This window comes from Micrasema longulum, unplaced genomic scaffold (genome assembly GCF_059751315.1).
Source record: "Micrasema longulum isolate JH-2025_06_02 unplaced genomic scaffold, ASM5975131v1 h1tg000746l, whole genome shotgun sequence".
Classification (NCBI taxonomy): domain Eukaryota; kingdom Metazoa; phylum Arthropoda; class Insecta; order Trichoptera; family Brachycentridae; genus Micrasema; species Micrasema longulum.
Window position 1 is genome coordinate 594023 of NW_028277940.1, and position 15449 is coordinate 609471.

Genomic DNA, 15449 nt, shown 5'->3' on the forward strand with positions numbered 1-15449 from the left:
ATGCAGGGTATGTCAATCATATATTACGTAATGATAAGGTGATCAGGCTTACGCTTCAGGTGCCAGTCCGAGTACATGAAATTTGCAGTGTAAAACCACCTGTCTAATAAATATTTCATGTTGACCTTCTCAGGAATCGAACACGGGGTCTCGAGCGTGGTAGGCAAACGCGCCATTTACCTACACTACGCGGCGGATTTATCTCCACTTGATTTCGTGACTCAGGATTTTCACCTGAGAGTAGAGATTGAGTTGAAACAGGGCATTTACACGCGATCCTTCATCAGGCCACCAATTACAAATTAAAATTAATTTGGAAGCAAAGTGATCATTTAAACTATTAGGTTCCGTCCCAGAGAAATGACCAAGTGTCTTTTAGTGTAGAAACATTTTGGAATGAAATTCCCAGAATAATTTTTAATTTTTTGTTATCGTTTCAGGAGCATCACAAACGTGCATAAAGAAAGTTGGAGCTCCGTACAATCACTATACAGAAATCGGATGTAAACCTATTTTCAAAAATGGTTGCATAGCGCGGTATGACTGCCCGGTAATCAAATCACCACCACGTAACTATGAGTGCTTTTACAAGTAAGCATATATGTTAACAAATTGTTAGCTGGTGATATAAATAACTATCCATAAGGGCTTTATTTTACGGTAGTTATCTATCTATCTGTAACTCACCTAGCGAAAAATGATCTATCGCACATTTTAACAATAGTATGCTCAACAAATTGAACGTTTTTCTTCCATAGATTTATTACTATTAACATATTACAACAGAGATGAAGAACATTTAAGAGAAGGTAATATAGAAGTCTAGGCATCTACAGGGCTTATGACCTGTCAATGGCTGGTTTAAGTGGCCACTTTACACACTGTGTAACATTCACCATTATGCCTATATTTAAACATCTATATTCCTTCAATTCTTTCATCTGTTGATGTTTGTGAAGTTAAGGGCTGAAACCTTTATTTATGCTGGTGAGATTCATCTGATTGATTTATTTCACCTACATACTAGGCAACGCCTGAAAATGTTATTCTTTCAATTTCTATACTTCTTCATGAACCAGGTAATTTATCAACAATATTTTGAGTTTGTCCAGGTAATTTATCAACAACTTCACAAACATCAACAGATGAAAGAATTGAAGGAATATAGGCGCCCGAGTGAGTGTCACGGTATACTTAACGATTGTCTGTCTTTATCTACCGAGCGATTAGAAAGCCGGCTCCTTTAACATCTCGATACCTACTCCCCGGAAGATAGTAAAAAGTTAATAGGGCAGAATCTAGCAATATTATTTTTTGCATCTAGCCACTCGTTTCGTAAACTGACAGTTATGTCAGAATTTAATTCGATTTCGAAATTGACTTATTTATCTCTAATATGTTTAATAGGATTTTAAGAAAAAAAAGCTAACCTCAAAACGATTAAAAAATTAAGTAAATCGTTACTAAAGAAAAAAATGCTAGGTGGAACTAAATCTTTGTCACTTTTAATGCGTAGATAAACGTATCGAGGGGTTCTAGACCCGTCGATACAGATCGATGTACTTACATCAAAACTAAATGTTGGGGGGATCGGTAGCGTATCTTAGTAATCAGTCGGGAGAATTTTATCTTCAACTATGACGTTATACTGAAGCTATGTCATTTTAGTGCGTAGATATGTGTACCGTGATGTACGCTTCCCCTTGTACCTATCGATGTACCTACCCAAAGCTTGAAGGTGGGGGGTCGGTAGTGTATCTTTGTTATCGCTAGAGAGAATTTATCTTCAATTATACCGTCAAGGTGAAGGTATGACGTATTTATCTTCCCATGAAAATCGAGGCCCAGCACCTATACAGTCTAGTAATTAGTGTAATAATTTTGTACATTACTTTTTCAAACTTTTTTTTTGAGGGAACAGAGAGACACATTTTTAAAAAAAATAATTAAAATTAAAAATAAATGCATTCTGCAAATAAATCATGTTTTCGTAATATCAGCATATGTTAATTTAGTTTTTATTTTCTTTTTCTTTTCTTTTTTTTCGTGTTCATGTCATTCCATATATATATATCTTGTAATTATATCTCCTTGTAAATAATGTGTGTGTGGAAAAATAAACAAATAAAAAAAATATAAAAAAAACAAACTCACTTTCAAAAAACATTTTCATACAATCTTTATTTAAATATTTGTTTGTTGATCGTTGACTATAGCACATTAAAAAAAAACGTTTTGATTAATTTTCAGGAACAAAAATTACCAAATTCGGGAGCAAATTCCAACTAGAATTCCAACACCGAACTGTAACATTGGATGCTTTTGTGATGCAGGCAAACAGGGAAATAGGTATGAAACAACAAGCGTTTTAGCGAAATACTCTTAGTCAAATCAGCCCATGACATATTAATACACATAGACTTGCCCTTAGCCCAAAAAAATGATGACACTTAACTTATGCCAAAACGCTCAGTCATCCCCAACGCATATTTAGAGTAAACCGTTCAGTGAATGAACAATAAGGATTTTTTCAACCTTTTTTCAAATATTTTTCGCATGATGGAATAATTCTGGAATACTAATATGCGTTTATGTCATCCTTAGTTTTTTTTTAAAAAAAAAGCTTTTTCAGTATATTCAGATATTCTGTCTAGATTTCTATTAATTTTTTAATATATCAGAAATGATCCAATTCAATCCAATGTGAATGAACACCATTTTTTGTAAATGAAAACAATAAAACTCATTCAATGAACAGATAAACTGTTTAATTTTATCAATTTGGAAACCTGAATATTATTCGAATTAATTATTAATATAATATATTTATTTATTTAACTTTTTGAAAATAATGTTATTTGTACAGTGGCGGGCTTATTGCTAAATGGCAATTCCTTCCAACCGACCAATAAAATAAAAGTTTTATAATAGAAATTACAGAACGTATTCAATGGAAAAAAAGCTAAAGATATATAAATAAACGTATTTGTTTATAAATTACCTTAAATCAAAAGTATTACTCAATGTCAAAAAGGAAAAAAGAGGAAAGGAGGAGAGATTAAGGAAGATAAAGGAGATGTTTCTTCAGACGTGATTTAAACAGAGATAATGTAGTTACATTTTTGATGGTGGATGGGAGATGATTCCACCGTTGAGCCGCATGGACACTATATGAGTTAGAGAAGAAAGAGGAATTGTGGATGGGTATTAGAGAGTGCCTTGAGAATTAGAACGAAAAGGTAAACCATGAACCGATAAGCGTTGAAATTTTTCACGCAGGTATATAGGAGTGTTAGGACTATGTAGTACATTGAACAGAAGTGAGAATGAGTAAAAGTGAATATAATTTTGTAAAATAATTCAAAAATAATAAGCATGTAAAAAATGTATAAAATAATAAACAATACTATAGTTCCTAGTACAATGAAAATAAAAGGATGTAAAATAATGCCAAAAATAGCTAAATAACTAAATAACAAACATGATTTTGTGGCATAATTCATTATAAAATTAGTAAATCAATAAATACTGTTACATAACTCTTAGCATATAATTATAATATCACATTTTAGATCACAAAAAAAGATGTTACGACAAAGAGTACAACTAACAAATGTATGTAGCTTTGTACTTGAAATATTCGGAAGGTCGGTGGACTTAAAATGTTCCCATGGACTTCGGATAAAGTTTAAAATTAAAATGGTACTTTCAGATAGGGATAATTTCATTAAAAAAAAAGAAATCACAAATTATATAAATCAACTGGCAACCTAATAAATTACCAAATATTTTCCCAGTTGAGAGAAATGGTAAAAGCGGAGACAAGAATTTGTTACAGTGTCTTTATTAGCAATACTGAGCAGATGATAAACGATGACCCGAAAAAGTTTTGGAAGTTTGTCTCGGATAAGCGTAGCGATCACCATATACCGTCAATTATGTTCCTCAATGACGGACGAGCAACTAATGGTGCCGACATTGCAAATCTTTTTGCAACTCAATTCTCATCCGTTTTTGTAAATAATAATTCTTCATGCTGAGCTATCCCATTACACTATTCAAATACTATAGATTTAAACAGTTGCACAATTTCTAATAATGATGTTTTCCGTTCTATGAACAAATTAACTAATAAAAAGACTACAGGGCCTGATGATATTCCAGATTTATTATTAAAAAATTGTAGCTACACTCTCGCTAAACCAATTTCATTCATGTTTAATCTTTCTCTGTCATCTGGTGAGTTTCCATCCTTATGGAAGATAAGTTATATAAGGCCTATTTTTAAATCAGGTGATTATTCTGATGTTAGCAATTATAGGCCTATTTCAACATTATCTTGTATCCCTAAAATATTTGAAGCTATTATTGCTAGCAAAATCACGCCCATGTTTAAGAATATACTGATCAATGAACAGCATGGATTTAGATCTGCCAGATCAACCACCTCTAACCTGGTAGATTATACCCAGGTTATTGTCAAAGCACTTGAAAATGGTCAGTAGATTGACGTTCTTTATACAGATTTTTCTAAGGCATTTGACAAAGTAGATCATAAAATTCTCATATTTAAATTACATGCCTTGGGAATAAGAGATCCATTACTCTCATTTATTAAATCGTATCAAACTGGTAGGAAACAATATGTTCGGATAAATAACTATTTATCAACCAGTGTTGATGTTACATTGGGTGTACCTCAGGGTGCTCATTTGGCACCCCTGATTTTCAATTTGTTTATTAATGATGTTGCTAAATTATTCTCTTACTCTCGTTTTTGGCTCTTCGCGGACGACAACAAAATTCTCAAAATAATTCAAACTTTACAAGTCTGTTTTCTTCTTCAATCAGACATTAACTCTTTTAACCAATGGTGTAAAGTCAATAAATTAGAACTAAATATTAAAAAATGCAAAATAATGTCATTTCATGGAACAAAACAACCAATTTCCTTCGAGTACCTATTAGAAAACTCCAAAATTGATGTACTTAAGTCCATCAGAGATTTAGGAGTTGTTTTGGAGTATAAACTGATAAACAACGAGCATATAGATTATACAGTAAATAAATCACTGAAATTACTTGGCTTCATTAACAGAATATCCTCTGATTTTACTAATGTCCGTACAATCAAAACACTATTGCTCAACTGTTCGCCCTCTTCTAGAATATGCCTCCGTGGTCTGGTCTCCATTCTATGCCAATCGCATAAATCACATTGAATCAGTCCAACATCGCTTGTTTCGAAAAACAGCGTGGATGCTTGGACTAGAGAGAGATAATTATTCTTATGCTGAAATAGAGCCAATGTTAAATATTTCTAGTCTACAAAAACGTAGAACTAATATTGACTCCAAAATATGTTCGGCATACTAAATGGTATAATCGATGTTCCATCATTACTGGAACAAGTAAAATTCAATATTCCGACTCGTAGATTGAGAGACAATGAAGTACTGTTCATCGATCAGCATAGAACAAATTATGGTTTTAATTCTCCAATGACCCGTCTTTGTCGTATTGTTAACTCAAGACAAGATCTGGACTTTTTTGGTTTAAGTTTACAACGATTTAAACGAGCACTAAATAAATAGCTCAGATCTTGTCTCGATGTCCCTTATGTTTGTCAATGCTTCTTTTCTTTTTTTTGATGTTTTAAACTATTCTTTTATTGTAATATTTAAACCCTATAAATTGTATACATGGACAATGTCCGTTAATAAATAAATAAATAAATTTCATGCATAATGCTTTATTAAATATCCTTGAAATTAACGTCGTCAAAAAAAAATATTCCACCTCTGGAGCAATTGGAATCACCTAGCACATGTTGGACACCGGCATAATTAACTTCAGAAATGTCTAGCATTTAGGGTCTTACAAAACTGATAACGTTCTCCGACTCTATCAGTTTTTAAATTTCATCTTTTGCCATAAGCACTATGCCCTTAAATACCAAATTTTCTTTTCACTTTTAAATCGGATAATAATATACTTTCCAAATAAGTTTACTTAAGAAGTCACCTCGTACCCTTTCATTAGTTGCCTTTTTTGGACATTAATTTCAGAAACTTTTTTATGCTCAGTTCGCTGTTTTTCATTTTGGTTTTTCTCAAGATTTTATTTAAGTGTTTGCATTTCTTTATTTTTATTCTTCATATAATTTTTTCTTATCTTTTCGTTTTTCTCTTCAAATTTTCGTCCTAGTATTTATATTTTGACATTTTTCCTTTTATTTTGAATGTTCATCTCATATATTCTTATTTTTGTAATTTCCTTCAATTTTTCGTTTTGGTGATTATATTTCCTATGTAATTATTTATTTTGTCTTCTTTTATTTTATTCATCTGGTTTTTTTAAATAGTCTTGGTATTTCTTACCCGCCAAGCCAAACGGCATACGGTTTTTGACTAAACAGTTTCCTTTTTACCTAATGCTATTTCAGGATACTTAAAAAATTAAGGGGCATTGGGTTTTTTTTCTTAGGAAGGGCAGTTGCTTCGACGGCTTTTAAAGCTAAAGTATTAAAATTCGGATCCCCAGTAAGGTACTCATCTAGATTGGAATCGGCTGCATTGGTGTTATTGACGTGGGTAGTTAATAATAGTTCATTCGCTAGAATAAAAAAACCAGAAATTGAACTGTTAATTTTAAGTCATCAATTTCTAACACACTTTAGTTTATTTACTAGATTTTCAAAATTTACAGAGGTGAACACCCGTTCATTAATTGTATTAAGACTGTTTTGTGGGCCAGTAAAGGAACATTAAGTAATTAAATAAATATCGCCAAAACCTGAGCAAAATTAATCTCAATCAAATAATACAAAAATACAAACAAATCTCAATACAAAAATAATTATACATTTGATTATTTTAGTAGCCACATTGTTCTTATCAGAAATCTATTTTTTTCTGAACAAACTACAACATTTGATTTTTACAACACGGCCATACTGTAACTGGTCCATGACAGATACAGATAATTACAATTAACTAACAAAGTAATGTTGTCAATCAGAAAAAATACACGGTTCAGTATAAATGTACTGTTTTCTTATTTTAGAAGAAAATATGCGTTTTGGTTATTTACTCTTGCTCTTTTTTCTCTTGTCTTATGTAATATATTATTTTTTCTCTTGACTGTGTAACATGTTCTCACTATATTTGTAAAACATTTTAACTGGATGTGGTAATATTTTTTTATATTTTTATACAAAAACATTTGTTTCTCTTAGGAGAAACAAAATTATTTAGATCAAAAAAGAAAAAAACATAACAAATTAATGAAATAATGAATAAAATAATTTTTAATTAAAAAACCTTACATAAATACGTGTAAATATCATGTTCTATTGTAATTTTAGGGCAAGTTTTATATGCATTAAAGCCTTTTGTCCCGACGTCATTTTTCCATCTCCAAAGAATTGTGTGAAACAATATTCGTTTGACAAATGTTGCTTAGAAAGAGAGGTTTGCGGTGAGTACTTTTGTTTATTCACGGAAGATTATTTCAAAGATAATATTTACATAATAGATCAAATTTTGACATGACGACATAAACTATGACATTTTGACATGACGACATAAACTATGACATTCCGATAAGATGACTTTTAGACAAGATAATATAATATATGATATTATGACAGGATAACATCATATATGACAATTGGACGAAATGACTTAATAATTGACGATTTAGCAATATAACAATACAATAGATGGAATTTTGACAAGATGACATAACAGATGACATTTTGCTAACAGTAACGTATTCGCGAAATAAAAAGTACATAAAGGTGGTGTGTGGAATCAATGTAGATCGATGTTCGTAGAACAATATGGCGATATTGGTGATGCTTTTTTTATTTTGGCTATTTGCAGTCATTGTACAAATTCATAATTTTACAAGCTTCAAGAATATTGCATCTTGATATTCGCTATTCCTGTATGGTCAGATTAGTTCTCTGAAACCTTTACTTATTTTAGGTACTAACAAATTTCAACATGTGTGGAGAATACCTTAAATAATGTAATATAGAACTCTAGGCATTTACAGGGCTTATTTATTTATTTATTATATATACGGCCTAAGCCAATTACAACAGTTACATGAAGAAACATAAATACAAGAAACTGAACAAAAAGAACATAAAACTATGTAGCCAAGACAAACAAGGGCAAAACAATAATGCTAAATAATATATTTATAAAAAACAAAACACATAAGACTTCGAGCTAAACCATGCCAATCCAACTTCATCCCACACTGTTTAGTGGTAAAGAGATCTACGAAAACCCGGAAAATCTATCCCAAAGAATTCCAAGTCTGGTTGCTCTTAGAAGATTTAATAAATAGCAGATTTTGACTTCTAGTGACATGGTTAGGAACATGAAAAGAAATTGATTGCAACAGAAATGGGACATCACTTATAGCATTAAGTATTTTGAAAATGCATATAAGGTCCATCTCAGTTCTAAGTCTCTCCAATGAAGACAGATTAAGAGAATATGACCTGTCATCGGCTGGTTTAAGTAGCCACTTTACACACTGTGTAACATTTATCATTTCTCCAATGTTTGAACATCCATATTTCTTAAATTCCTTAATCTGTTGATTTTCGTTAAATTCCTCAATCTGTTGAAGTTAAAAGCTGAAAATAGGCACAATGGTGAATGTTACACAGTGTGCTAAGTGGCCACTTAAACCAGCCAATTATAGGTCATAAGCTCTATAATTCCTATATTCCCTTATTTAAGGGATGATTAAATGCACATGATACCTATATGCTTAAATATAAATATTATGTATTTGTGGTTTATTCCTTAGATTTAAAAGCTGTTAACGCTTTGCCGACCTGCTCTTGGAACTCCGTGATGTACAAAGAAGGTCAAATATTCTTCCCTAAAGGGAAATGCCAGAAGTGTATTTGCAGCAAGATATATGATGGGACTATCAAGGCCCCCTGGTGTAGAGACATAGAGTGTGGTATTGGGCTGACAGATGGAGGAAAGGTGTTTGACAAATGTGCACCAGTTTACTTGAATGGCGTAGACAAATGTTGCCCCATCGAATGGAAGTGTTGTAAGTTTATAAAATTCCAAGCTCATTTATGTACGTGATAATTCAATTTCAGTACCAAAATACGACGTTTATTAGCAAAAAATAGTATTTATATATATATATATATATATATATATATTCTGTACGTGTGATGTCACTGTACTTCTCCGAAACCGAAACATTCATTCACAATTCAAACATCAAAAATCCCGCCTAAAAACTGAAAATTTAATCTTTGTGCGCAGACGCATCGATTTTAAAAGTAAAACATTTCTACTTCTGGCCAAATTTTAAATGCGTTACACGTGTCTGTGTTTTTCGACGTGAGCTCCCATGCAAACAAAGAAAATAGCCGAAGTTCACGTGATCGAATAGGACCTAGTTTTTCAATCGAAACTATTAATATCTCTAGCACTCCTTTTTAAAAAACTTCAATTTTGAATATTTTAAAATAAATAATAAGTAAAAGAAGAAAGAATACTTAATTACTTATTGATTTAAGTTAGTAGATAAACGTACAATGCGTAATGTTATAGACAATTTAATATACGATATCAAAACAGAGATGTGATAAATCCTTATGGGTGATTTAATAATGAAGGAATATTATTGTGCCATGCAAGAGATCTCGGGTTCGATTCCAAGCATGGTAGAAATGAAACATTGATTCAAAATATGTTTTTACACTAGAATATTTCAAAGTCCCTGGACTGGCATATGAAGCGTAAGACTGAGATGCGATCCGATTGGTGTAGCGATGTAGAGCCCTATATACTATTAGGTGCAGAAATGAAATAATTATGATTATTTTTGTGATTAGTCAGTGTCCGGGCGGATAAAAAATACAGTTTTCTATGCAAAATTTAATCAGATTTTTCATAAAGAAGCTACATTTAGCTAAGTGTTCGTTAATATGTCCCTAAATACGCAATATAAAATGGCAAGTTTGATACATCATCACTCTGCTTCTGCTGAGGACAAAATATTTATTTTTAATGAAAACTTTTACCGATAAAACCTATCAATCTATTCATTACTCTTTTTGACACGACTTTGTCTTATCAGATGACTGCATGCACGACTGTCGTTAAAAACAGTAATTAGCATAAAATGCAAAAGTATAATGATTACTTCAAGCTTCATAAAAATATTTTTATTTCCTTTTCTGCTTAGTTATCAAAATTTCAAAATAATATCAAAATATTAAAAAAATTAAAATGAAAATTTGTGTATCTGGGAAGCATGTTTTCAAGAGATGGAAGACTAGAGAAAGATGTTGAAAGAAGAGTGAATGCGGGCAACAAAATGAACGGAGCACTAAGCACAGTAATTTCTAATAAAAATATGTCAATCGAAGCTAAACAGTGGTAGTGCACAACGGTTACAGGGTTACGCATGATGAAATTAGGCAAGAGTGTAAATCTGAGTCAAGTATAATTGATAAGATTAAGAAAGGGTCTCCGAGATGGTTTGGTAACGTAGAATGAATAGACGACGAAATAATGGTAAAACAAGTATATCTGGCGAAAATGAACGGCAACGTGAGACGAGGACGACCAAGGAAGACGTGGCATGATCAGATAAACCAAAATCTTAAGTCTGGTCATGTCAAAAGCAGACAGAACCGAAGGGCATGTATGACAAGATATATGAATGTGGAAGAAGCTAGGAATGTATGCCAGGATAGACGTGTGTGGCGGTCCTTTATCTCTGCCTACCCCTACGGGGAAATGGCGTGATGGTAGTAGTAGTTGTACATTTTTTCTTGACAAGCCAAAGATGCCGCATTCTACATTAAATCAGGTGAATGAAATAACTAGTGGTCATATGTTAACCATATTCTGTAAAGAGAAAATAGTATTATTTTCGATCTAAATAATATTTAAATGTTCAAGACATAAAATAAAGTAATTAAACCCGAGTAAAAACAGCATTCCATTTTAATTAGTATAATTGTATTATTGTTTTCTGTTGTTCTTTTTATTTTGTATATGCTTTTTTTTTCTCGTGTATCTTCGAAATTGTATAAGTTTTTTATTAATGTGATTAATATTTTTACATACAATTACAAAATAAAGTAAATACAAACGATTTGACTCTTTTTTGGCACCCGCGACCTCGAATTTATTTCATACCTCATTTAGGAGAATAAAATAGCATTAATATCTTGAAAAAAAATGCCGTGTACCCTGAAATCGTATCCCGTTATTTTCGAACATAAGCTCTGTTGACTCTTGTACATCATCATCATTCCCTGTCCGCACCTAATGGTGCATAGGGCACTGCATTGGTACACCAATCGAAGTGTATCTTGATCGTTTTTGTTACACGAAGGAAAAATGGTCAGTCTTACGCTTCAGGTATCAGTCCAGGGACTTTGAAATATTATAGTGTAAACATACATTTTGAATCAATATTTCATGTCAACCATGCCGGTAGTCGAACACGAGACCTCTTGCATGGTAAGAATACCCTTGTACCAGCACACCAAAATGTTGATTTCCTTTTTTCTTATTTTCAGCTCATCCCAGTGATAAGATAATTAGGAGACCGAAAGGACAAACGTCTGCTTTACCTTCTAATGAAATGAAGTGCCAGTATGGAAACCAACTCCTCAATATTGGAGACAAGCTGACAGGAGACAACTGTGTCACGTGCTCTTGTGATATTCCACCGCTGCTTATTTGCACTAAGAAACAGTCTTGCTAAACGTACCTTTATGTTACGAACTAAATTGTATTATTTCACACTTTTCGTGGTTTTCCAAATAAATGAAAAAAAAATGTATAAAATTAACCATAATTTTTTACATTTCTGTTTCTCACGTTTTCGGGTAATATAATTTTTGGAGAAGTGGAGTTAAGATAAACCGATTTTAATTGTTAAATTAAATACAAATATTAAATCATTATTTCTAATGTATTGTTATTAATGAATTAATAATGTAATAGTCAGGAGTAATTACTATTATTTCCAAAAATATCCATTGCCACACTAGTTTGATGTGATAATCTATCCCTATGCGAATATCTAGTAAACACTTAACATTTGGTAAAAATAATGTGTAAACACTTACACTTGGTAAACACGTGTTCGGCAAAAATTCGTTGATTCAACATCGGTGTTTTGACATCCTTAATGATGAAGTAATAATATTAAGAGAATAATATTACAATAAAAACACCCAAGACGAAACATTTTTTCTGTTTATACAAATGGTTTTGGTGATATCTTCTTGTTTTCTACATCCGCCCCTGAGTGCAGCATGTGGACATCTCCTGACGTCTCCAGGAGACCCTATTACCAGCTAGAACTCTCGCTTTCTCCCGTGTTGATCCCCGCGTTTCTAAGTTCCACCTCATAAGGATATTGTCGAAACATTAAAATATTCAAAAATAAGACTCTTTGCAGACGATGCCTTAATATATATATCGGGAGAAAATTATAAAACAATTATGGACAGACGGCCTCCGTGGTGTAGTGGTCAAGACGCTTGACTCACGCACGGAAGGTTCCGGGTTCGATTCCCGGTGAGAACAGAAAAATTAAAATGTGATTTCTCTCAAGCCTGGTTGTTCTGTAATGGAATTTACCACTGTAATTGGACCTCCTGGCCTGTTGTGGTGCAATAAAAAAAAATAAAAATAAAAAATTCACCGTATGATCTTAATAATGTATCACTGTGGCTAAAAATTAATAAATTAAAATTAAATGTTAACAAAACTAAATATATGAATATCGGAAACAAAAGAATAGAAATTACACCATCAATTGTAATAGAAAATGAAAAACTTAATGAAATCACTGAAATTAAATATTTAGGTATAATGTTGGATTCAAAACTTACATTTCACCAAAACGCTAAGATGGTAATAAATAAGATTGCAAAAAAAATATCAATTTTGGGAAGGATCAGAAGATTTATTGATAAGGACTCTTTCAAAACTATTTACAAAGCAATTATTGAACCACACGTTAACTACGGTAGTAGCATTTTATTTTTATTAAACAAAGAAAACATAGATAAACTAACTGTATTACAAAATAAAGCCTTTAGAATAATTTTGAAAAAAAACAGAAACACGAGGGTTAAGTCGATGGTAAATGAAATGAAATTATTAACATATAAACAAAGAATATTTTACAATACAATGATATTTGTTCATAAAATTATAAACTCTAATAAAAAAACAGAATTTTGGAAAAAAAATGATCGGAACCAGCATGAACACGATCACAATACTAGAGAAAAGAACAAAATTAGACTTCCATTTAGGAAAAAGGCAAAGTCACAAAATTCAATTTTATTTAAAGCAATTAAAAAGTATTACGAAATGGAAAAAAATATTTATGAAGAAAAAAACATATCAAAATTTAAAATAATGGTCAAGACATATGTGATAAACAATTTATAAATTAAATATATTTGTAATGTTATTATTAGAACACACATAACAATATGTATGATATGTGTGCCCTACTTTAAGATTTAAATAAAAATAAAAAAAATACTGAACGAAAGATTGTTACCGATGGCTTTCCAGGAAGTAAGCCCGGAAGAGTAAAAAAGCAGCAACATGGCTTAAAGCTCTCCTGAAGCATCCGCAAAACGTATATAAGCCAGTTCCACCGCAGACACTTATAGGAAACTGTTGCTTCCGTTCTCGGACTTAAGTGTTAATTATAAAATCATACTACCTTTAATTTGATATTATCCTCAAGCACTCAATCTCAAAATTCAGAAATTTTATGTTTTGAGTTTTTGTAAGGAGCCAACACTAACATAAAAGTACTGGTATTGGCGGTCTCCATGGTGTAGCTGTGAAGACGCTTGACTCACACACGGAAGGTTCCGGGTTCGATTCCCGGTGAGAACACAAAAAATTAAAATGGGATTTTTCTCAAGCCTGGGTTTCTGTGATGTAATTCACCACTGTAATTGGGCCTCCTGGCCTGTTGTGGTGCAAAAAAAAAAATTAAAAATAAACGTAAGTACGCGACCTAGAACAGGTGGTAATATCTTAATTCCTAAATTAAAAACAACTACTGCACAACATCATTATACTTACAGAAGAATATTTTTCTTTAATGAAATGAACAAAGATAATAAAAAGTACAGTCAGGAATACAATATATTTAAGAAAGAAGTCAAAAATTACAACTATAATTCTTCTTTATGTAACACTGAATGAAAACATCGTTTATATCTTTTTGTAATTTATTTATGTTATTATAAAAATATTATTGATTAAAATAAAATAATCTATTGTAAGACGTCACTCCCCATTATGTACACAAGAATTGTTTATTTCTTTTACGTAATGGGAAACGTTAATGTAAATATATGTATTTGATTAATGTAAAAAATTGTATTTAGTTGTAATATTGTATTTTTATTTGTTATTAATAAAATAAAATAAATTATACAAAAGCTGAGCGTCATTGAGTTCAAACTATTTTGTTTTTATTTTTGGGTATTTTATGTATTTATTTACGGACATTTTCCATTTATACAATGTATTGGGATGAATAATACAATATAAGCTACCCTTCGGATATTTTTATCTGTTATGCTATCCATAGTGTTGAAGTGCTTTATCTGTTTAGTTTTTTTATTGTTTACTTTTTAGCACGAACACTTTACAAATTTACTATTATGCTCAATGTTTGTTATTGTAAATTTTTTGATAATTTTAAGTTGCCAGAATTTCACTCGTCCATGCACTTTGTAGCTGCAAGACGATTAGTAATCTAGCTTCAACAGGTAAATGTTATCAACTATCAAATATCCAAATTTAGTAAATGAGGTCTAGAATTCCAACCGTCCATGCGCTCAGTAGCTGCAAGACTTGTTGTTATCTAACTTCCATTTTTATAAATTTGTTTTTTATTTAATTTTTTAAAATATCACTAAAACTGTAAACTCCATTGTCAAATAAAAAAATAGAAATGTAAATAGGGGCTAGATTTCTTATTGTCCATGCGCTCTGTGGCTGCAAGACGTGTAATCTAGCTCCTATATATCATAACTGGAGACGAGAAACAAGAATCCTAACCGTCCATGCGCTCTGTAGCTGCAAGACGTGCTGGGATATTTATTTATTGTACAGCGCCCTTGAGGTGATTTTCACAAAAACGGCGCTATATAAATTATCCAAATATAAATAAATAAATAAGAATAGTTAAAAACATTAAAAAATAATAAAAGATGCATTGACAAATATAAAGGACATCAAGACAAGATGTGGACTATTTTTTTAGTGCTTGTATAAATCGTTGTAAACTTAAACCAAAAAAGGACAGATCTTGTCTTGAGTCAATAATACGGCAAAGGCAAAGTCAATTGGAGAATTAAGGCTATACTTTGTTCTATGGTAATCGAT

The 15449-nt window shown here is 31.5% G+C and overlaps 1 protein-coding gene across 1 annotated transcript; it reads left to right on the forward strand.

Annotated features, from left to right (window-relative positions):
* On the forward strand, positions 1-11775 carry LOC148279211 (uncharacterized). The gene is made up of 6 exons (XM_088230303.1): positions 1-7; positions 441-591; positions 2251-2349; positions 7367-7479; positions 8833-9087; positions 11588-11775. The coding sequence occupies exons 1-6, from the start codon at positions 1-3 to the stop codon at positions 11773-11775; spliced, it is 813 nt and encodes a 270-aa protein (XP_088086429.1).
* Positions 11776-15449: the final 3674 nt, after the last annotated feature.

What these genes read in the sequence shown, in the direction of transcription:
- LOC148279211 (XM_088230303.1), top strand. An exon ending in GCAGGCAAACAGGGAAATAG is followed by an intron (nt 2,350 to 7,366) that starts GTATGAAACAAC and finishes TTGTAATTTTAG; the next exon opens with GGCAAGTTTTATATGCATTA. An exon ending in CCCCATCGAATGGAAGTGTT is followed by an intron (nt 9,088 to 11,587) that starts GTAAGTTTATAA and finishes TCTTATTTTCAG; the next exon opens with CTCATCCCAGTGATAAGATA.